Genomic DNA, 24,302 nt, shown 5'->3' with positions numbered 1-24,302 from the left:
TAGATGGTACCCCTGTGATCTTTGGTACCATCAAGGATGTCACACCCCCAAACCAGACGGCGGAAACATCCGAGGGCTCGCGTGACTTAAATTGAAATATCATCACAATGAATATACATGAACAACACATACATCACCAACATTACATAGTACAACTGTCATTGTTCACATCAAGTACATTGTTTAAACATTAAATATCCATAGCATAAATTGTTTGCGAGTCACAAAACATAACATCCTAACACACTTGGTAACTTTCTTCAACTTATCTGTTACCTGAGAATACAAGTTGTTTTGAAAACGTCAACATATATAATGTTGGTGATTTCATAATCATGTTTGATATAAAATTAGTTTGTATCGTTTGTAAAACCCAGAAAATCCGATATTTTTTGTACAAAAACTGTTTGCGAAAAAGATGTGATGATCCCATAAGTGCATGTGTATGTGATTTCAAAACAAGTAAAAGTGATTGTTATTCAAAATTGACTATTGTGTTATAGTTGTTGAGTGTAGAAGTGAGTAATGTCGTTTCCCTGGAAAACCCGATATTTTCCGATACAAATATAGTATGATAGTTTTTGGTATTATTGTATCATCACCACGAATGAATATGATTTTCTCATGATTACCTAGAAGGCATTGAATCTCTATGTGAGTCGTTATTACCATGCATAATAATGACTAATTCGCCTGTCTTGGCATTTTTCCAAACGCCGGTTTTGATCAAGATTTTGTCACCCTAGATTGTCCGAGTCTAACTATAGCGAACAGCTCAGGTGTGGGGGAGTCACCCCCGTATAGATCTATATACAAACTCTCGCTCTCCCTCCAAGAGACTCTGGTTATAACTACAGACTACGACTGACACTTATTAGTGTCACCCGTTATTTCCTACTAAATCCAACTGAAATTGAATAACCTTGTTTAACAACCTGATTTATGTTTACGTGAATAAAAGGGTAAGCCTAACCAACGAAGAGAAGAGGACAGCAGAGGCCCACTAATCACGTATGTTATTATAGGATGTCGAGTATGCAATGGACATGTTAGCCCATCACGCATATGATTGATTTGGACCTTACTAGCAATGCAAATGGGCCACTAAGGCCCAATAGCATGTAAAAGTCATTGAGGGTCCATTATGCATGTAATTGGGTCACCTGATGCCCAATAAACATGTGTATTTATGTTGGACCCAATAATCATGATATTGGGCTACAAAGGCCCAATAACACGAATATAAGGTATTTGAGCCCAACCATTGAATCGCTTATGTTTTATCGAGTTTAAGTTCGTATTGTTGGTATTTTGTTGTCTACTAAATGTTTGTTTACTATGTTTAAAAAAATAACTTAACGTTCGAATTATAACGAAGCTTTATATATATATATATATATATATATATATATATATATATATATATATATATATATATATATTAAAATCATGTGTTATAAACTTGATATTTTTAACCCAAACATTTATAATTGTTTATTTGGCCTAAAAGCATTTAGATTGACCATTGTGGCCCCTTTTTTTATAAAAATGGCACTTTTAGTCCCTTTTTATGAAAATTTACATTTTTGGTCCTTAAACCATTTTTCTTGACATTTTCCACCCAAACTTTATTTGAATAGAAATTTTAGCCCAAAACTATTGCATTTGTCATTTCCCGCCTTCATTGGTAAAAAGTTTACATTTTTGACCCAATTTCCGTAAGTTTTACAAATTTTGACCCAAAATCAAAAAGTTTGCATTTTTAGTCCAAATTTGGTAATAAACTCATTTTTAACCCTTAAAAAGTTTATTTACATTTTAGACCCATAGTTTGTTGAGTTTTCCAATTCAGCCCCTCAAAACCTCATTTTTTCGCAACCTTGGGCCCAAAACTCGTTAGGCCCAATTTTAAGCCCATTAAGCTAAAATTTATGTTTTTGACCCTTTGAAAAGTATTATTTTCATAAAAATCGGCTTTTAAACAACTTATAACCCTCATACAACCGACAATTTACAGTTTACACCCAATATTTGTTATTTTTGCAAAAATGACACTTGTAAGGTTCTTTGGTTTTGTTTTTCACTTTTTAAACTTAAGGACCCTTAGATATATGATTTATGTTGTTTATTATGTTTTTGTTTATGATTCTTTCACCCTTTTTGCTATAGATCTCGAAATATAACAAATATTACATATTATCACAACCAAAAAACTAAAGAATTCACATATAACATGCAAACACACATAAATCATCACATAATACTTGTATTCTCCCCCCCCCCCCCCAAAACAAGTAAAAACCGAAAAAAAAATGGGGGTATGAACTCACCTTGCTTAGTTGTCTCGGTTTTGAAGAAGGTGTGAAGAAGATTTTTGGTCCTAGCAAGCCTCCTTGAGTTGATTTCGAACTTAAGAAGCTTCTAAGGTGTCCATGGAATAAACCTTTGTAAGAAAGAGTTCTAGATGTTCTAATGGAAGAAGATGTTTATGTTTGATAGCACTTACCAAAGATTGACAACACTTGATGAAAATCCTTGAATCAAAGCTAAATTTTCGAGATTCCTTTGAAAGAAGAAGGAAGATGATCTTTGAGAGTAATGGAGAGAGTTTGTATAATGTGTGTGTGTGTTCCTTCCTTCGGTCGTAGATAAGAAAAGAGGGGAGAGGAGAGAAAGGATTGAAGTGACAATTATGGATGTATGTTGGACCATGCATGTTTATTTGGTGTATAATAAGAAGGTGGCACACAAAAGTCAACCCTTCTTATTCTCTCTCTTTTTTTTGGGCCGAGAGGGAGAGGGAAGAGAAAAGATTTGGGCCTTTAGTGCTTAAGTTCCATAATGTGAAGCCCAAATTGATGGTTTTCGGCCCATTGGGCCCTTAAGAGGGCTTATGGCCCAATTTGCATAAAAGAATGAGTTTTATGGCCCATTAGGGCTTATTGGGTTTGTTATGGTCCAATAAGGCCCATTAAGGTAAACCAATTCATTTTGGATTGTTATGGCCCAAAATGTTAATTTTTATGAAAGTGGGTCCAATTAGGGCCCATTTAAGGGTCCTAAGCCCAAAATAGTCAAATTGGAAGCTTATTGGTCTATTAGGCCCAATAAGGAAATTCTAGTCCATAATGGACTTAAACCAGGATTTTTAGGGTTTCCAATCTTTTGTTGACCATTTGAAGTGTTTGTATAAAGTGTTTGATGGAATTTTGTTGTCATTGAATAAACATCATGCATACTTTCAAGTTTTAATCACAAATGTTACTCTTGTTAATGTTTACAAAACCTTAGAATTTCTAGTTGTGACAAAGGAGGGGATTCTGGAGCTCATGGATGAGCGACACAGAGCCTTCCAAGCCGAGATTTAATAAACTAAGATGAATACCACCACCAAGCATGATCTCATCATCCCCAATCCTTGTAACAGCTAAAATACGCCTATTTCCCTTGATCAGGTTGAGCTCCCCATACCTCAGCTCCATACTTCACTTTAGTCCTTGCATATTAAAGCAAATGTAAGTACCACATCCTGTATCAAGAACCTAACAATTCAAAGTGGATGTTCTATGGAGTTTAATCATAAATATGTATGAGGTGCCAACTACTTTGACTTTTCCCTTCTTTAGATCCTCCAGGTATTTGGGACAACTATGTTTCCAATGTACCTTGTTCTAACAATATAAACACACAACCTTATTTGGATCAATGGTAGGAACTATTTCAGCTTGGACTTTTCTCTTAGAGCTTTGGTCACACTGTTCAACCTTGCCCTTTCCCTTTCCTATGGGATGAGAAACCATTTTTCCTTTTAGTAGCACCACGATCAATAGCCACAACTAGAGTAGTAGGGTTGGAGCTGGCAGGTTTCTTCATGCTTGCTTCAGTTGTCTTAAGCATTTCATGCAGTTCCATCAAGGTCTTGATAAGATTATTTACATTGCAGTTCATGATGAGCTGCAAATATGAATTGCAAAACAAGTTCAAAACCATGTCAATGGTCAAATCCTTTTGTAGCTCGACACCAAGATTCCCTATCATGTCTATGTATGACTTCATCTTTTAGACATGGTCACATACATAAGCTCCCTCTTGTTGTTTACATGCCATGAGGGATTTAACAATCTCGAATCGTTCTTGTCTAGCTTGATCTTGGAACATTTCCTTGAGGTATTGGTTCATGTCATAGGCACCCCAGTTCTTAAACTTATTTTAGAGCTCGGAGGACATGGTCACCAACATAAGGCAAGCTTCTTTGGTCGATTCATCGTAGTGTGTATTATAGGCAACAATATCATCTTCAAGAGCATCCTTTGTCGATTCGATCAAATCATCATTGAGAACATGCTCCTTATTCTCATACCTTAAGGTGCAGATCCAGTCCAGATAATTTAACCCAATCACATTAAGCCTTTCTATGTTCATAACTGACAGAAGCGAGAAGTTTGGGTTTTGAGTTAGTAGAGGATGAGGATGGGGGTTGTTGTTGGTGTGGGTTAGGATTGAGATCTACAAAATATATATATATTCCAGTTAGTTTGATATAATATCCCTTAAAAATAATCACCCTAAATAAAATTATCTAATTAAGGCTATGATTCATATTTCTTTCCAAGATGTGTAAAGGGATGTCGTAAACACACCACAAAGTTATTTAGGTAGGCAAAGCCCTTTGCTAATGTCGATCACCATGAAATTCCTAGATCTTTGAGATTTATTGACTATATATGACATGTTAATCTCTGATTATGTTCATCTAAAATTCAATGACGGGGTCGTTACAGATCATTGAATAGATGGTGAATCAACCATGCAAAATTACACGGTCTCCGACTCAAGTTACGTTCGATATTCATGAGTTTCACATCACTCTCAACTATACTCTAAAATTGGTGTGCCGGTTAATCACATAAGCTCCATCAACATAATATAAAGACAATGTGTAATTTTCATGGATAACATAAGATTCACATTTTATTAATAAAACGGGATTTTGTTTTATACTTTTAATGTTAATACTTTTTTTAATTTGACCATTATCACTATCAAACCTTTTCGGTAACTCCACTCTCAAAATTCAATAAGGCGGTGGGGGAGGTAAGTGTGAAACATATTAAAAACCGACCTCATTGAAAATCATATAGACTTCCTTAAACATCTATATATAGAGTGGGTGAGCCTAGTAATTGTAAGACTTAAAATGTCAATATTTAAAAATGTGAAGACGCATGTTGTAATTTTCCCATACATATAATGGATAATGTTCTACATATATAAGGGGTAAATTTAAACTTTTTAAATTTAATTGTCTTTTATTAATTTTAATTAATTGTAAGGACACAATATAACAATTAACAATTCATGAGGGGGTAACATTCAAGTTTATAAATCTCTATTACAAACAATATTAAATATTCTAATTTAAATCACCATTAAATAAATATTCAAATTCAAATATTATTATTTAAATAATATTTATCACATTCTGGATTTAAAACAATATAAATTTGATAATTGTCCATATTTGAAAACCTTCTAATTTGAAAACCTAATCCGACGGGGTGCGTCGCGCTTGCTATTAGCAGGTTTTATAGTTTCGAATTTTTGCTTCTTATTTCAATTTCAAACAAGTATTAACAAATCAAATGATTTCGATCCCTAACCTCCTTCTCTATCTCGATTTAATCCCTAAAACTAACTCTCGATATTGATGTTTTGGTATAGGAGACACTAAGACATGGCACGAGTTTAAGCTCAACCCTCAACACTTTTTTCATTTTTCTGCCACGAGTTCAGAAGCTGCCATTGTACATTTAAGGTAGGCAACGGGTGAATAGTACCAAGTCAGATTCAAACTGATTTTGGGTTTACCTGTGTTCGCCCACCTAACACCAGCACCACCGTCGCCCCCTTTAATCACCAAGCACTATAGTAACCCTACTTTACATGTTTTGTTCCTTATCATCATCCTATTCACTTATTTGTTTTTCTGAATCACTGGTTTGAATCTTTTAAAATATTTGAAATGTAATAATGCAAGCATCATGTTCATGCTATTTTTTGTCTAAATCTTATTCATAAACTACTCTTTTTGTCGATCATAAGACTATATATATATATATATATATATATATATATATATATATATATTGAGAATCTCCCTATACTAATAAAAGAGTAGTTCTTTTGTCATGTGTCATCATATTAGGCATTGTAATTAATATCATGACACTTGTCAATTTATTAGTTTTCCATTTTAAATTTATTAGACCTCCTCATTAATGTGATTCTATTTTAAATTTAAAATTTAAAATTTAAAATTTTAAATTTTAAATTATTGTTTTCATTAATTCACAAATAAAAAATATCTAATATATATATTAAAAATTAATTTTATATATTTATTTGAATCAATGATTATAATTTCACATAACTAATAAAAAATATCTCTTAAATTAATAATTTATTTAAAATAACTTATTAATAATTTTAAGATTTTACTATAAAAGTTTGATTAATTTTATAACCATGGTTCACACGGGTTATAAACTAGTAGATAATATACACTCCCACTAAATCTTATTCATAAACTACTCCTTTTGTCAATCATAAGACTTGAACCCTCTACCCATTGACACTCCTTTTGTCAATCATAAGACTTGAACCCTCTACCCATTGACACGACCCATTTTCAACACCTTAATACCGGTAGAAGCCTTTTGCATCAACTAAAGTATCTAATAAGTAATGTATTTTGCACCCGGGCAAAACATTTTGTGCCTTAATGCTTTCTACCTGTTTTTCACAAGCCCAAACAAGGATGAGGCCCAAATAATCCAACGTTTAGAACTATGTAAACATGATATTTTCTCATAACTTTTTTTACTCTTTAAGTAATTCTCGAGATTATGTGAATGAAATATTGTCTAAATTTTTTTTTTGAACGATGGAGATTAATGGTTAGAAGTTAGTATAACAAAATCATCAACGTTTAGACTAGAACTCGAGACCTTCAATCTAAGAGGCAAAACTTCTACCAAGTGGACTAGTCCTACAATTACATTTTGTCCTAAATTTTAATCGAACACAAAATAATCTATTTGAGCTTTTGATCATTGGAGGACTACGGAAATAATTGAAAAAAAAAACAGATTTTCTGGAAAATCAACATTAGTCGTATGTATGTTTCTTTATTAATTGTTTAAGGAATACTTTAATTACTTCTTAAAGATATGAAATATAATATTTTGATTAAGTTTAATAATATTATGAAGTTAGGGTTTTATTTATTTGATAAATTCGTTGTTTCGCTATTCATTATTTTATATTGAATATTATCATTTTGAACTTGGAGGATAGTTGATTTCTCGTATGTATGATAGGTATTATTTGAAATAAAAAACAATAATCAATCTATATGAAAGAAAAAATGAAAATAATATTTTGTCAATTGGTATTAAAAAATCAAAATGGAAACAATCATATTTTCGATAATTTATGTAAATAAATTATACTTTGTGATCCACTTTAAATATTCAGTAATTATGTGTAAATATTTGAATTCGACTATATGCATACCTCGTATCAAAATTACTAGCTCCGTCACTTAAAACGTCACATATCGAATAATTATTTAATAATTTTTATACCAGTTTGAACATTCATCCTTTAATTTTAGTTAGATTTAGTTTAGTATGGCCTATGACCCGTTGTAATCATGCATTTATTCTGTTCCCTTTGGTTAAATATAATTCAGATTGAGAAAATATACCGAAGTACATGTTAGCCTAATGCTAACAATGTGAAAAATCATAAATAAAATTTTAGGTTTAAGCTTAAAAATCATAATTTGCTTGGTTGGTAGTATCTTAGTTGTGATTTAGAGTGTAATAAAGTAGAGATGATGGAATCTAGATCTGTAATACAACTTGGAAAGCAACATGGTGGCCTTCCTACCTCCAAGCAAGCAACTATCATAGTGTCTCACAATTACAATATCATTACTTTACAATTAAATGTATTCTTCTATTTTAATATTTTAGAGGTATTTAATCTATAACTAATTTCATAGAATTAGTTAATTAATAATAAAATATATACTGATATCAACTAGTTCAAATCACCTTGGTGGTCATTTATATTGGATTTCAGATGTGTGGTTGATGATATTAGGCCAAAATAATAGGCAAAATATGTAATAAAAACTAGGTGAATATAATGATATCGTCATCTCTTTTGTCAAGACAAACTAATCACCTCCAAGTCCGCAAATCGCTTATGTACTTTTACTTCATGTCTTGGAACATGAGTGAGGTGTCATTGCCTTTTATCACATGCCCACATATGTAATAATAAACTTCAAATGGTTTCATTTTGCAATATTATAATAATAATAATAATAATAAGTTTGAAAAGATTTATAAGTGGTTTTAGTCCTCATAAAACTTGAAATTATTATATTTTCAGTATCCCACCAAGACTGAATTATTCGGATGTAAACGATAATTCCTTTGTTTACATTCTTTCATCACTATAAATCCAGAAATTATTTTCTTTAAACTTTTTGTTTGATCGGTGTACACCTAAATTTAAGACAGATTAACCGAATACATATACATATATACATATATACATATCCACCCCCTTCGTTGAAACGTATAAATTTTGTCACTATTTTTTTTTTTTTTTTCTAATGTTAGTCTTGAAACCGACATTATTTTCTCAAATACTAATAAATAGTAAAAAAAGAAATAAATTGAAAATTATTAAATAAGAAAGCGTGGCTGTAAAGCAATGGCTTAAAGGGCCCACACATCTTTCAATATGTGAACCGGACAAATCTTCCACGGATCTTCAACTCAAAATGGCAACTCTTCACCGCCCATCCACCACCCCCTCTCAAATGTGGGCCACACACCCCCCTTCTATTCTCTTGAAACTAATTATTCTAATTCTAACTATAAATAAATAAAATTAATCATACGAGTCTTATTCAATACATCCCTTCACGTATATCTTAATAAAAAAATTATGTCATCACTTGATAAAATATTAAACCAATTATAAGTTATGAGGTAAACTATGTCTTTTATTATAGAAAATTATATCGTATATTTATTGGTATACCCATAGAAGTCTTAAATAATCAAAAATTCAAACGTAACTCAAGATAATTATCTATTTATACAACCAAACACAAATTACACAATTACATTTCAATTGGTTAAAACCAAACTTACAAGCCTCTGACTTGGATTTGACTTATCTGATATAACTTACTTTCATATTCAATGTTATGTCCGACCCAATCAGGCTTTGACACAATGACTCAAGCACCAACTATCAAACAATCTTTAAACTCAAAATAAAGTTTGTTCATATTCTATCTTAAAAAACAACTTTATTGCTTAAAGCGAAAGAAAAACAATGTGATATTAAGATGAATAGTACAAGGTAAGTACCACATGGTGCTATCACCAACGCATAGCATAATGAGTCGCACAATGAATCATCAATACATATATATGCAATAAACATTTACCAACAATATAATGATTAAAAGTACAAACAAATTCATAAAGCCAAAACTTTAGGCTCTAATTTTTTTTTTCTTTCTTAAATATAATATTGTTTTTCTGTATTAACGCTATTAATATATAATTATAGTATTTTATATTGGGTATTGACAATATATACATTAATATATAATTAGTGTATTCAATATTTAAAGAAGACATGACAGGAGGGCGGAGGTTAGGGGTGGGGTGGGGTGGGGTGGGGGTGGTGCTACTTTTGCTTTTTTTGAGTTACCATCACTACGACCACCATTAGCTCTCTTTGAAACATTCTTTTCCAACTTTTCTTATTTCCCATAACCTTAAAACTCTCTCTTTAATTCTTTCTCTTTCTTCAATTCATATTTGGAAATTTGGTGTTTTTACTTGTGTATCTAATGATCCTATAGACTTGGAGAAATGGTAAGTTTTTCATGTCTTTCTGTGTAATCTGGTTTTATCTGTATAATTCGTGTCAGCTGTATAAACATAAACTGTGTTTGTTTATAGGGAACTCCGGTGAATATTATCGTCGGATCACATGTTTGGGTTGAAGATCCTGAAATTGCATGGATTGATGGAGAGGTTTTAGATATCAAAGGAAGCAATGCTACGATAGTTACCACAAATGGAAAAACTGTAAGTGTTTGTATAATTGTCATTGGATCCTTGAATATTCTACAGTAACTCCTGTTTTTTTTGTTTATTAAAGGACAAAATAATGAACATCCTTTTTATCATTTTATCGATATTGACACTTAACTGTTTTCTCTAGTTTTTAAACCATTTTTTTTACTATTTAAAAAAAACGTTTTTCCATGTTATCAGGTTTTGATATCATTGAAAAATGTAGAAAAACATTATTGAAAATATTTTTTTAATGGTAGAAAAAAAGTAGATCTTTCAAAGTACAATGCCTTAATAAGAAAAAAAAGTTGAGTAATAAACATTTTATAATTGTGAAAATTATATAAAATTTCAGATAAAAGCAAATATATCGAATATATATCCAAAGGATACGGAAGCACCACCAGCTGGAGTTGATGACATGACTAAGTTAGCTTACCTTCATGAGCCTGGAGTGCTTTACAACCTTGCTGCCCGATTTGCCCTCAATGAAATATACGTAAGATCCAAAAACGTAAAATGTTAATTATAAAAAATGAAAATTAATAAAATATTATGATTTAAAAAAAAAAAAAAACAGACGTACACTGGGAACATATTAATAGCAGTAAATCCGTTTCGAAGATTACCACATTTGTATGATGTTCACATGATGGAGCAATATAAAGGGGCCACTTTTGGAGAATTGAGTCCACATCTTTTTGCTATTGCTGATGACTGCTACAGGTTTAAATTCTTATTTCATGTTTTTTTTTATCAATTCATGCAAAATGGTTACAGGTGTAATGCTTCATAATGTTGTTTTATTAGGGCAATGATCAATGAAAATGGAAGTCAGTCGATATTGGTGAGTGGGGAGAGTGGAGCAGGAAAAACTGAGACAACAAAAATGTTGATGAGATACCTTGCTTTCATGGGAGGCAGATCAGGTACAGAAGGAAGAACAGTTGAACAACAAGTTCTCGAGGTGGGTTTTTTTTTTTTTTTTTTAAAATTAATAAATTTTTTGTGTTAATTTTTTGGAAAATTAATCATGTTGCTTATCAGTCAAATCCAGTTCTTGAAGCCTTTGGGAATGCCAAAACTGTGAAGAACAACAATTCAAGGTGAAAACTCAACGTAATACCATAAAATACTATTTTGTTAAGCCCCACATGACAGAACAGGTTGTACTGTGTTTGACGTGCATTCAACTGTGACAGAGACCGATGTCAATAAAACAAAAAACTTGCAAATTTTTGTCCCACCAAAAAAAGATACAACAAGGTGGGATAGTAACTCGTTCCCGATCTCTTTTTTGTGAAAAAAAGACATAAATGTCCTCCTCATCTTTATCATAGATAATAACAATAGAAAGTTTGTCTATCTCGTCCAGTCCTTTGCAGTGCCATCTCTTGTGTGACACGAGATATGACTGGACTGAATGGGACTAGACAAACTTTCTATTGCTATTTTCTATGATGAGGATGAGGAGGGTATTTATGTTTTTTTTCACAAACAAGAGATCGGGAATGAGTTACTATCCCACCTTGTTCTACTTTTTTAGAGAGACAAAAATTTGCAAGTTTTTGTTTTATTGACATCGGTGTCTGTCACGGTTATATGCATGTCAAACACAGTACAAGGCCATTTGTTCTGTTCGACTTCTGAGTAACTGAAAAGTATTATAGGTTGATTTATGGGAAAGTTCACATGACTGAGTGTTTGTATCAGTCGTTTTGGTAAATTTGTAGAGATCCAATTCGATAAGCAAGGAAAGATATCAGGGGCTGCAGTCCGAACTTATCTTCTAGAAAGATCACGTGTTTGCCAAGTATCTGATCCCGAGAGGAATTACCATTGCTTTTACATGCTTTGTGCAGCACCCCCTGAGGTAACTTCAATTATTCCAATTTTTTTTACAATGTCGCTATTTCTTGCATTTAACCCTTTTTTTATATTTACGATGAATGTTTTCAGGATGCGAAGAAGTTTAAACTAGGAGATCCAAGATCGTTTCATTATTTGAATCAAACAAATTGCTATGAAGTAGCAAATATTGATGATGGAAGAGAATATTTGGAAACACGAAGTGCTATGGATGTTGTGGGAATCAACAATGATGAACAGGTATATTTTTTTTTACTTAATGGACTTAATAGGGACAAAACTTTAATCAAGTAAGTTTTTCTTTTCGACTTGATACTAAAAGAACGACTTATTTAATTGCTATTTCTTGTAGGATGCAATATTTCGTGTTGTAGCTGCAATTCTTCATCTTGGAAATGTTGACTTTATCAAGGGGAAAGAATTTGACTCTTCAAAAGTCAAAGATGAAAAGTCACTCTATCATCTTCGTACAGCAGCAGAGCTACTAATGTATGACCCTTATCAACTCACAGTATAAACATGCAATTAATTAGTTTTTCATTAATTAAAAAGAATAATCTTATTTTTAACAGGTGTGACGAAAAAGCCCTTGAGCAATCATTATGTGAGCGTGTTATTGTGACCCCAGATGGAAATATCACAAAACCATTAGATCCAGCAGCAGCTGCTTTGAGTCGTGATGCCCTAGCAAAAACAGTCTACTCCAGACTCTTTGACTGGTAAGATGATCAAAAATGTTTTTGGACAATTCTACCCCTAACATCATTTTCATTCTATTACACCATATTTAATTTATTATCTTTGCACCAAGAAGAGCCCTAATTTTGTAATTAGGAGGTAAGATGATTATTTTACCCCTAAATGAACATTATTATAATGTGTCACTAAGAAAGTAAAAAGTAAAGTTTGATACTGAATTCATGAACTATGGCAGGATTGTGGACAAAATAAACAATTCAATTGGTCAGGATCCTACTGCAAAAAGCATAATTGGAGTCCTTGATATATATGGCTTTGAAAGCTTCAAGATTAACAGGTAAATAATGGTAATTTTATAAGATTTACAATTTTGACTTCAAGAATTCAACCTTATGAATCTCTTCTATATGATAGTTTTGAACAGTTATGCATTAACCTAACAAATGAAAAGCTGCAACAGCATTTTAATCAGGTAAAATACATGAATATATATATATATATATATATATATATATATATATATATATATATATATATATATATAAGTACATTTCTATATATTTCATTTATTCCAACAAATCCATTACAAATATAAATTGGAAAAGCATATTTACAGCATGTGTTCAAGATGGAGCAAGAAGAATACACAAAGGAGGAAATCAACTGGAGCTATGTAGAATTTGTGGACAATCAAGATGTTTTAGATCTAATTGAAAAGGTATCAACTTCATAATTTCGTATATGGATTAAATCAAAATATCCTAGAAGATTAATTTTTATTAATTGTGATTATGCAGAAACCTGGGGGCATCATTGCTCTTCTTGATGAAGCATGGTATGTAATTGAAAAATGTTTTCTAGTGTTTGTTCATGTAAATAAAATAAAGATTTATTTATAAACTTGGTTTTGCAGTATGTTTCCTAAGGCAACACATGAGACATTTGCTCAAAAGATGTATCAGACATATAAATCACACAAACGGTTTGCAAAGCCAAAACTTTCTAGAACAAATTTCACAATCAATCATTATGCAGGAGATGTAAGCAAAACACTATGTCATATTATTATTCATCATTTAGACCCCATTTGTTACATAGGACATGAGGATGAGGAGGGCATTTACGTCTTTTTCTCATACTGGATAATATAGGTTACCTATCAAGCTGATCACTTTCTGGACAAGAACAAGGATTATGTTGTAGCCGAGTTTCAAGCTTTGTTAAATGACTCAAACTGCCCCTTTGTAGCAAATCTCTTTCCACCATTGGAGGATTCATCTAAACAATCCAAGTTTTCCTCCATAGGAACTCGCTTTAAGGTGAATAAAAAAAATTATGCATAATTTTTGTGAATTCTTGTTAAAGTAAAACCTTGAATTGCAGCAACAACTACAATCACTAATGGAAACCTTGAGCACAACAGAGCCACATTACATCAGATGTGTAAAGCCTAATACGGTTTTGAAGCCAGGAATATTTGAAAATGACAATGTTTTGAATCAGTTAAGATGTGGGGTAAGTGACTATTTTCTGAAATATGATTTGATAAAATTGAAAATGATTATTTATTTGATTCGTTAAAAAAAATAATGATTTATTCGTTATAGGGTGTTCTGGAGGCAATTAGAATAAGTTGTGCTGGGTATCCAACAAAAAGATCTTTTGATGAATTCCTAGAAAGATTTGGGATGTTGGCTCCAGATGTTCTTGATGGGTAAATATGCTTTCTTCTTAATTTTAATAAAATAAAAAGATCATTGTTTTTTTTTTTGTTCATATTTAGTTTTCATTTGGTAAAAAAAAACAATTTGACTTTATTGAGTCATCTCATCAACATTTTGGTTTTAATACAACTATACTAAACCATTTACATAGACTTAAAAATCAACAAAAGAACATTTGCAAATATACTTTGAAAACGGCTTAGTATTGGTGTATTAAACCAAAAGTTTGTTAAATTACAAGTCAAGAAAGTCAAACTTATTTTATGTATGCAGATCTGATGAGAAATCAGCATGTGTAGCAATTTGTGATAGATTTGGATTGAAGGGGTATCAGGTATGTAAACACTTCACTTTCCTAAAAAAAACATGGTTACAAGAATATATTTTTAACTTTTCTAAAAAATTTCAGATAGGAAAAAGCAAGGTTTTTCTTAGGGCTGGACAGATGGCAGAATTAGATGCAAGGAGAGCTGAAGTTCTAGCAACAGCAGCAAGAAGAATCCAGAGACAAATCAGAACATATCTCACACGTAAAGAATTCATTGTCCTTAAAAAAGCCACAATCAATACACAAAAGAACTGGAGAGGTAAGTAACTCTTTTATACCAAATTTAAAAACTTTTTTCTCTTTAAGTATGAAATAGGAAATGACAAGTTATTTTTTTTTTGTCAAAAAAAAACAGCAAGACTTGCGCGTATGTTGTATGAGTATTTAAGGAAAGAAGCTGCATCTATACGTATACAGAAGCATATACGTGGAGGTATAGCAAGAGCATCATACAAGCATTTACAAGGAGCGTCTGTATCTATTCAGACTGGGCTTAGAGCAATGGCTGCAAGAGATGAGTTCAGAAGAAGAAGAAGAAACAAGGCTGCAACTATAGTTCAGGTACTATGGATAAATTATGTTTGTAAAGTATTTAAGAAAATGATTAAGTCATTCTTTCTGGATTAAGTCAAAAAGAAACTCAAGGGCAAAAAATGACTTTTGTTCTTGATTTGCAGACTGAATGGAGGAGATTCCATGCATGTTCTGAATATAAGAAGAAGCAGAAAGCAACTCTTACACTTCAATGTCTATGGAGATCAAAGGTAGCAAGGAAAGAACTAAGAATGTTGAAGCTGGTGAGTGTATTTTTTATCTCTAAAATCTAAGAATTATATAATACAATTTGACTTAATTACTTTGGATTTTAAGAATAAATAGAAACTGAAAAATTATAATATGTTGTCACAGGCTGCAAGAGATGCTGGAGCCCTTAGAGAAGCTAAGGACAAACTGGAGAAGCGAGTTGAAGAGCTGACATGGAGATTAGACTTTGAAAAGCATTTGAGGGTATATTTTTTTATATAGTTACAGTTTTTTATGTAAATAAATGAAAGTGTGTTGCTAGAAAAATGTGATTTTTCTAAAGATTAAGCTACTTGCAGGTTGATCTTGAAGAAGCAAAGGGAGTAGAAATCACAAAGTTGCAGAGTGCTTTGCAAGAAATGCAAGGGAAACTAGAAGAAGCACATAACCAAATTGTTCATGAGAAAGAAGCAGCAAAAATAGCTATTGAACAAGCCCCTCCAGTCATTAAAGAAGTACCCGTTGTAGACAATACTAAATTGGAGGAATTAACTGATCAAAATCATAAACTGGAGGTATTTCACTTTCTTATTAATCACCTATCTAATTTTATTTTTCATTCTAAAAGATAATTTGTATATGCAAAAAGCCAAATATTAAACCAGCATGAGTGGATACCTTATACTATACTTCTATATGCAGGATGAAATTCTAGAGTTTAAGAAGAGAGTTGAGGAATTTGAGAAGAAATTCAATGAAGTTGACAATGAGAGCAAAAATAGACTTAAAGAGTTGGAGGAATCACAAGCAAAAATCTCAGGTCTTCAGGAGACCATTGAAAGGTAGCTAAACCACAATAAGCCATTTTTCTTTTTTGTGTTGTCCAAATAAAAAAATATTTGAGAAAATGAAAGGTTAGGGCTTAATGGGGGAAGACTCATTTCATTGACTTTCTTTCTTTTATGTTTTTTAGTATTACATTTAATGAAAAAGAAACTCACCCATATAAAGCTTAAGTTTATTTATTTATATGAAAGTACATTGCTATTTATTGACTTTGTATTTTATATGCACATTATCAGGTTAGATGCAAACTTATCCAACCTCGAATCAGAAAATCAAGTTTTGAGACAAGAAGCATTGGTTGCTTCAACTAATGAAGACCTCACAGAAGAAACTGAAAAGTAAAGAGTACACAAAATATTTTTTTTTTCTAACATTTTTTTTTACCTACTTTCCTACTCAATTACATGTTTCATATCTTAAGTTTTTCAAATATGGTGGCATGTGAAACATTAACCATTTGTTAAGATTCTAATTTCTAGGGTTTCAAGGTCCAATGTGCTAAAAAGCTAATCTACTTGATGTTCACATGTTGTAATTATGTATTATGTATAGGACTCTATTTCAATAAACCAAAAGAATTGTACAAAATCGGGCACATAGAAGTTAGGATCAAAAGTATTATGAAGGGTAAATAATGGGAAGACAATATTTACCACTAAAACACTAGAGTAAAACTTTAAAGGGCGTTATTGTATTTAGGTTAAATGGAAGAGTTGCCATTGATTCAGAAACTTAATGTTTCACTTTCTTTCAGCCTCAAAAGCAAGATCAAAGAATTAGAGTCAGAAAATGAATTCCTTCGCAACCAAAAGGTGGTGGTGGTGGAGCAGATAACCACCCCTGAAAAGGTCTCACCACAACTACAGGTAAATTGACCATTTCGTCCTTTCCCTATGTATCGGTGCTTGAGAATATATATTGATCTAATATGATATTTCAGAGTTTGAATAATGGACATGAAAAGAATGATGATTTTGAAACACCACATGTAGAGCAAGAAAAGACAAAGGTAAAGAAGGAATCTTTGAAAAATCTACTTAATTATAGCAATGTCATTTTTAAGTATAATGTCATCATAAGAAATATTATAATGATGAATAATCTTTTTCATTTTTTTTGCAGGAGTTAGAAAACACCCCATATTCATCCCTAACAAAACAAAAATCACTTACAGACAGACAGCAGGTATGAATTTAGAATGCATAACCAAAAAAACCATGAATTAAAAAAATAAATTTATAAGAATTCAAAGTAAATTGCTATCAAATTGTTCTCCAATTATTGATATTCCATATTTGTGCTTCCCACAACCAGGAGAACCATGATGTTTTAATCAAGTGTCTTTTGGAAGATAAGAGATTTGACAAAACAAGACCAGTTGCAGCATGTATTGTGTATAAAACATTGGTTCAATGGAGGTCATTTGAGGCAGAAAAGACACATATTTTTGATAGAATTATTCACACAATTCGATCTTCTATAGAGGTAACATTCATTCATTAAAAGAATGAAATTTTGCAATATACTTTTACTTATGTTCTTTATCTTTTGCCCATAATAGCAACATGCTTACATTTTTTACCTAAGGGCAAAAGATAAAGAACATTGTTTATATTGGTAGTGACCAGTGAAGGTAAAGTACGTTGCTATTTCTTGCAAATTGCCCTTAAAAGGATGATGTGTCTAGTGTCTAGTGTCTACTTGTTTCTTCTTGCATTTGTTTTGTATTGAAACTAATCAAAAGCATTCTATATTATTGAAGACTCAGGATAACATCAAAGATTTAGCATACTGGCTATCAACAACTTCAACTCTTTTGTTCCTACTGCAAAGTACAATCAAAGCAAGTGGTTCACCTTATAAGTCTCCACATCGTAATCGCGCCTCACCTACCACATTGTTTGGTAGAATGACACAAGTAAGCTCTTTTTAGCAATGTACTTTCATAATTTGCTTATTATAGCATCTCACTTTCACTTATTCCTATTATTATAACATTCTACTTTAAAAATCTACCAAATTGTAGCAATGTCATTCAAGTACAAACAATAATGTACTAAGAAGAAGAAAAAAGAAAAGTGAAAGTGCAATGTTTATACTTTGGTAGATTTTTCAAAGTATGATAATGCCTAAATAAGAAAAGAACTGAAAGTGCAATGTTGTAATAGAAAGAAATGAAAGTAGGATGCTATAATATAGAAGTTAATAAAAGTATGTTGCTATTTCTTGTAGGGTTTTCGTACATCTCCTATGGGTATGGGTATCTCTAGTGGATATAGTGGAATGGAAGGGAAGCCAAGTGCACAATCAAAAATAGAAGCCAAATATCCTGCACTTTTGTTCAAGCAACATCTAACAGCTTGTGTAGAAAAATTGTATGGAATGATTCGTGACAGCTTAAAGAAAGAGATAAGCCCGTTTTTGAATTCATGCATTCAGGTAAAATTGTTATTATTATTATTACTATTCTTATTGTTATTAATGTTACTATTATTAAAACTACACATTAACCATCAAATACACTAATAGGCACCAAGATCTACTAGGGTGAGACCAACAAGAGGGGCATCAAGAAATATTCTTTCAAATATTGTGGCAAAACAACAGGCATCAATTATACACTGGCAAAGCATCGTTAATAGTTTGGACAACACCTTGGGCATACTGTCTGAAAACTATGTAAGCAAGAAAAAGTTAAATCCTCTTTTTGCAATTGAATTCTCATAATACCAATGTACTTTCATTTCTTTACTGATAATAATGATATCTTTAGGTTCCTTCAATAATCACAAGGAAAATTTTCAGTCAAGTATTCTCATTCATAGATGTCCAGTTCTTCAATAGGTAATGCACCTCTAGTGAATACTTGAGCAAGATGTTTTACTAGTTAGTATATTACTTAGGTTTCAGGTATTTGATATCTTGTGGCTTTTGCAGCTTATTGCTTCGTCGTGAATGCTGTTCATTTAGTAATGGAGAATATGTTAAATCGGGTTTGCATGAACTTGAACAATGGTGTAAGAAAGCAACGGATCAGGTAATTACTATTCCTTCAAACTATCTTTAGATTACTTGGATCCGATTGGTTACACAGGTTGGAACAGAACAAAACATGTTGTACTGTGTTAGGCATGTATTGGACTGGGACCGGGACTAATGTCAATGGAACAAAAAGTAAAAACCAATTGTCCCACCTAAAAAGATGGGACAGAGACTGATGTCAATGAGACAAAAGTTACAACTTTTTTTCCCACCAAAAAAGGTGGGACAGGGACTGAAGTCAATGAGACAGAAGTTACAGCTTTTGTCCCATCAAAAAAGGTGGGACAGGGATTGATGTCAATAAGACAAAAGTTACAGCTTTTTGTCCCATCAGAAAAGGTGGGACAATGACTGATGTCAATAAGACAAAAACTACAATTCTATGTCTCACCCAAAAAGGTGGACTAGGGACTTGCTCTCCACCTCTTGTGTCTACAAAAGACGTAAATACCCTCATCATCAAAAACAGCTTAAGAAATCTAGTTTAGCCATGTAACAAACACAACCTTAAAAAAGATCCAATTAAGTGTCAAGATAATAATTAATTGTGTGATATTATATGTTGTAATTATACAGTTTGCTGGATCTTCATGGGATGAGTTAAGGCACATAAGGCAGGCAGTTGGGTTATTGGTATCACACCAAAAGACTCAAAAGTCCATGGAGGAGATCACAAATGAACTTTGCTCGGTAATATGTTCACCTACATGCTTTCTTTCTTTTTATTTACGGAAAATTGAAGGAAATAGCAACATACTTTACTCTTATATATATATATATATATATATATATATATATATATATATTACTGATAATAGCAATATGTAACCATAATAGCAACATACTTACATTTATTTACATATAGTACCAATGTACTTACAATTCCTTACCAATAATAGCAACGTTACACTTTTATTTATTCAATTCTTTTATCTACATAGATAAGTAGATATTAAAGTGGACTTCAAGATTTACATTAAAAAAAAACTAACCGAAAAGTAACCTTTGCTTTATTTCTCTTTTTTTTCCTTTTGAAATAGGTGTTGAGTGTTCCACAAATATACCGTATTGGAACTATGTTCTGGGATGACAAATATGGAACTCAAGGATTATCTCAGGAGGTAAGGAATATATAAATGATTTCAATATTTGACATGATTTTACTTAAAAATGGAAGGAAATAACTTTTTTTATGGATTCTAGGTAATTGGCAAGATGAGATCACTAATGGCAGAAGATTCAGTTAGCATGCCCAACAATTCTTTCTTGCTTGATGTGGATTCAAGGTAATTTACATTCAAAACTAAAACAGTAATTGGAAGTAAAAAGGGTAATTTAGTCATTACTAACTGACAACTGTTTTAAAAAATTCAGCATACCGTTTTCTTTGGAAGAAATATCCCAATCTTTCCTTGATATTGATTTATCTGAAATCGATCCACCACCCCTCCTTCGTCAAAGATCAGATTTTCATTTCCTGTTGCAGCAAATAGAATGAAACTATTTATTTTTTAAGCGGAATTAAGCAGAAGAAAGCAGAAATCCGCTGAAATTAATTGATTGATTACATGAGTGCCAAGAATGTGATTTTTTTTCATTCTTTTCTCGATTCAAAGTTTCAGGTGAGGATTTGAGATTTTTTTATTTATTACAGAGTGATGTTAGAAGTGTGGTTTCATATTGATTATTGTAAAAAATGACAAAAGGATTGTATTTTTGAAGATAAGTGAAAGATGTGTAAAAGATACTGGTGTTTTTGAAGATCAAGGAGAGATGTGTAAAAGATGTTTGTCACAATATAAGTGAGAGATTTTGTATGTATTTAGAATTGTCCAAGCTGATATGTTGTTAGATTGATGAGTATATCTATTTACCATAAATCAAATAGTTTCATTCAAAACTAAAATCAGACAAATAAATTCTCCCTCCATTACCATTTCATATATCAAACAGCATTCAGTTCAAATCTAGAATGCTATAGGATCAAATTTAAAAATGGACTCCTCCCAGATTCAACACCAACACTATTTGTATAAGCCTATTACTAGTTGTGATTTTAATGTATTTGAACTTTAGAGCTTACATAATTTTTCTCTTCGGGAACTTCTACTTCATGACATGGAACTCTATGCGATTGCTACCAAATCAAAGCATAAATATATTCAGGAATCGGAAACTAGCACGTTAGGATTGCAAATTAGAGGGTTATGAAGTAGGAAGGCTATCCACTTCGAAATCCATACAGAGCATAGATATTACAACACGACAACGACGACAGACAGACAGTAGTTTTAGCATTGCTGTACAAAAATGAAAAATCACAATCAGAGCTAACAATTTACTGAAAATTTGATCGATTACCTGTTAGGATCCGTATACTGTTCATTCATCGGGGAAAATCATTACAACAGCTTCGCCTTCGTATTCGATTATTCCTCGAAATCATAGAAGACACGGGCGAAGCCAGGATTGGGGTTTTATTTGGTGTTTATGTTATTCTATACTGCAAAAAAAAAAAAAAAGGGCGGGGGGGGGGGGGGGGGGGGGGGGGGGGGGGGGGGGGTTGCTACATCTTATCCTCAATCCCCATAACCTAAATTCTAAACAAACTAAGACAAAAGAGTTACCTGTTGGCCATATGGTTGGGGAAAAGGAACATATCCAATTTACTCTACTAGCTGTTTATGAAGAAAACTAACATATTACATACGTATGGCTGACATATCACATGTGGCTTAGATAAAACAAAATAATAGCAATAGGTAAAAAAATACCCTACGTGCCTAAGTTTGTTCGTAATATAAATTATTAAGAAACAATAACCTGAATGCTTGTTGCGTTGCTGCCTTGCTTCGATCTCCAACTCTCGCTGCCAGTGCCAACTTCGATTAAGAGGATTAGAGGAAAGACGTTGTTCAACAAGCATCTTCTACTTTTCTGATTTGGTGTTGAGTTTTGGGTCTCCAATTAATTCAGCTGGTACGAAAAAGGTAGGCCTAGGCTAGTAAAAAAAATTATTATTCAAAATTTCAGGGTGGGCCTGGGTTGTCTCTGGTTCTAACATGGCTCCGCCACTGATAGAAGATGTTGGGTGACGACGACAACATTGATGACAATGTGGGCTGGTGGGAGCTCGGGAAGCACCATGCAACCTGCCGAAAATTGGTGGCGAGTCTCTCTCTCCCCACAAAATCAATTTTAGCCAAGGTTTTATTATCGTTTCTTTATTCTTTTTACATGAATTTATTTTGAAAAAAAAAATGATATTAGATTCCTAGACCGAATACAAGTATGGTGGGTTATTTTATGGTTTCAAGTTGAATCTTTAGACTTATGTTAATTTATACCGAACTAAATCAACAATTTATGCTTAGTTATTACCTTATAAAAAAACCTTCAAGGCAATAGATGATACATTGTCATAAGGATTGCAATGTGATTTCACTTGTACTTAGTTAGGATTTAGACTTTGTTAAGTTTAAAATTTTTCAGTTGTGACACTAAAAAACTTAAACAACTTCGCATTTTCTTCAAGAAAGCAATCAGTTATTCTATTTGAAATTGTGGATCTACATGACAAAACTACTTTCTCATTCAATGCATTTGTATACTAAATAAATCATTCTCTACAAACTTGAATGGTAATTCTCAGACTAAAATAAGTTTAACAAAGCTTTTTTTATTCTTTTCTCATCATGCTTCCAAGTCTCAATACTATTCTTCCTTTTTCTTTGAAATTTAAAGTGGTTTGGTTTTCTATTTTTTTATAGATTTTTTGGGTTCATTTTACATATTTTTGTATGTCTAATCATGCTAGAAGTATCGTTTTTGCCGGATTCGATTTTGAGCAATGTGCCACACTTTTTGCATTTGCTATATCTAACTTTGTCACTATGAACTACATCATAATCAACTCAACAAGTCGCTCTTTTGACATATTTCATTTTTTCATGCTTGTTGTTTGACTTGTTCTAACTTTGTTTTCAACTTGAGTGTTATCAACAAACATATCTTCATCATCAATCTAATGCACAACACGTTTAATTAGTACATTAACATAACAAATTTATAGATTAACAAATTTAAAATAATACATTGAATCTCTCTTCTCTCTATTCTAATAAAAGAATAGGTTTATTCTTCTTTTGTCATGTGTCACCCTATTAGGCATCCTAATTAATATCATGCCACTTGTCAACCTATTGATTTTCCATTCAAATTTCAAAATTTAAAATTTCCACTATAATTACATTAAATTAATAACATTAGAATAAAAATTAAAGCAAAATTAATACATATTATAAGGTCAAGTATTTATTTAAATCAACGATTATAATTTTATATAACTAAAACATATATCTTAATTAATAATTTATTTAAAACAATTGATTAATAATTTTGAGTTTCTACTATGAAAGTTTAATTAATTTTGTAATTGTGGTTCTCACGGGTTATAAACTAGTTTGATATGATAGAATAGCAATATTCTTATATACATCAACATAACACATTCAAATACTAACATAACATAATATAGAATTGAAAGAATAACATTTACATAGTAGATTAACATAATGAAGCTTAATTTTTTACTTGTGGTTTCTTGACCTCGAGCCCAGTTTTCCATGACTAGACAAGATAGGAATTCGTGAATCATTAGAGACAAATAAGGAATGGTTAATTTTTTCTAAACATAAAGAGGACGGATCAAGGATCGACAACTGAGAAGGAATTTGTGAGAAGGGATCGACGTGAGAATGGAAATTATGAGTAAGAATAAGAAGTCGATGTCAGTAGGAATTCGACGCAAGTTTATTTTTCTTTTGTTGTGATTTGTGCTCGACTCGATCAGAAGGAGGGACAAGGAACAGA

At 31.9% G+C, this 24,302-nt stretch overlaps 1 protein-coding gene and 1 long non-coding RNA gene across 4 annotated transcripts; one reads left to right on the top strand and one right to left on the bottom strand.

Moving 5' to 3' along the window:
* Positions 1–9,157: 9,157 nt before the first annotated feature.
* On the bottom strand, positions 9,158–21,962 carry LOC145062224 (uncharacterized). Of its 3 annotated transcripts, none has more exons than XR_013687491.1 (3): positions 21,792–21,957; positions 20,810–20,907; positions 9,158–11,262 (listed from the first exon to the last, which is right to left on the bottom strand). It is a non-coding gene; the product is annotated as an uncharacterized LOC145062224 (long non-coding RNA). The 3 variants fall into 3 exon arrangements; XR_013687490.1 differs by lacking the exon at positions 9,158–11,262 and adding an exon at positions 20,265–20,511 and having other exon boundaries at positions 21,792–21,954; XR_013687489.1 differs by lacking the exon at positions 9,158–11,262 and having other exon boundaries at positions 20,265–20,907; positions 21,792–21,962.
* On the top strand, positions 9,838–21,251 carry XIF (myosin-like protein XIF). The gene is made up of 39 exons (XM_079009856.1): positions 9,838–9,974; positions 10,062–10,190; positions 10,534–10,677; positions 10,759–10,904; positions 10,989–11,145; positions 11,226–11,284; positions 11,892–12,051; positions 12,138–12,287; positions 12,400–12,536; positions 12,620–12,766; positions 12,982–13,083; positions 13,161–13,218; positions 13,363–13,464; positions 13,544–13,581; positions 13,660–13,786; positions 13,898–14,065; positions 14,130–14,261; positions 14,354–14,460; positions 14,744–14,804; positions 14,880–15,057; positions 15,154–15,359; positions 15,476–15,595; positions 15,708–15,806; positions 15,902–16,117; positions 16,245–16,384; positions 16,625–16,726; positions 17,143–17,254; positions 17,329–17,397; positions 17,511–17,573; positions 17,703–17,873; positions 18,151–18,306; positions 18,621–18,827; positions 18,918–19,067; positions 19,162–19,232; positions 19,326–19,425; positions 20,007–20,120; positions 20,471–20,551; positions 20,634–20,716; positions 20,805–21,251. Exons 1-39 carry the CDS (start codon positions 9,972–9,974, stop codon positions 20,926–20,928), a joined length of 4,689 nt encoding a protein of 1,562 aa, XP_078865982.1. The 5' UTR covers positions 9,838–9,971; the 3' UTR covers positions 20,929–21,251.
* Positions 21,963–24,302: the final 2,340 nt, after the last annotated feature.

The sequence above is a fragment of the Lactuca serriola genome, chromosome 7 (genome assembly GCF_051521515.1).
Source record: "Lactuca serriola cultivar US96UC23 chromosome 7, Lser_US96UC23_V15, whole genome shotgun sequence".
In the NCBI taxonomy this organism is placed as follows: domain Eukaryota; kingdom Viridiplantae; phylum Streptophyta; class Magnoliopsida; order Asterales; family Asteraceae; genus Lactuca; species Lactuca serriola.
This window is presented reverse-complemented; position numbering and strand designations above follow the sequence as displayed.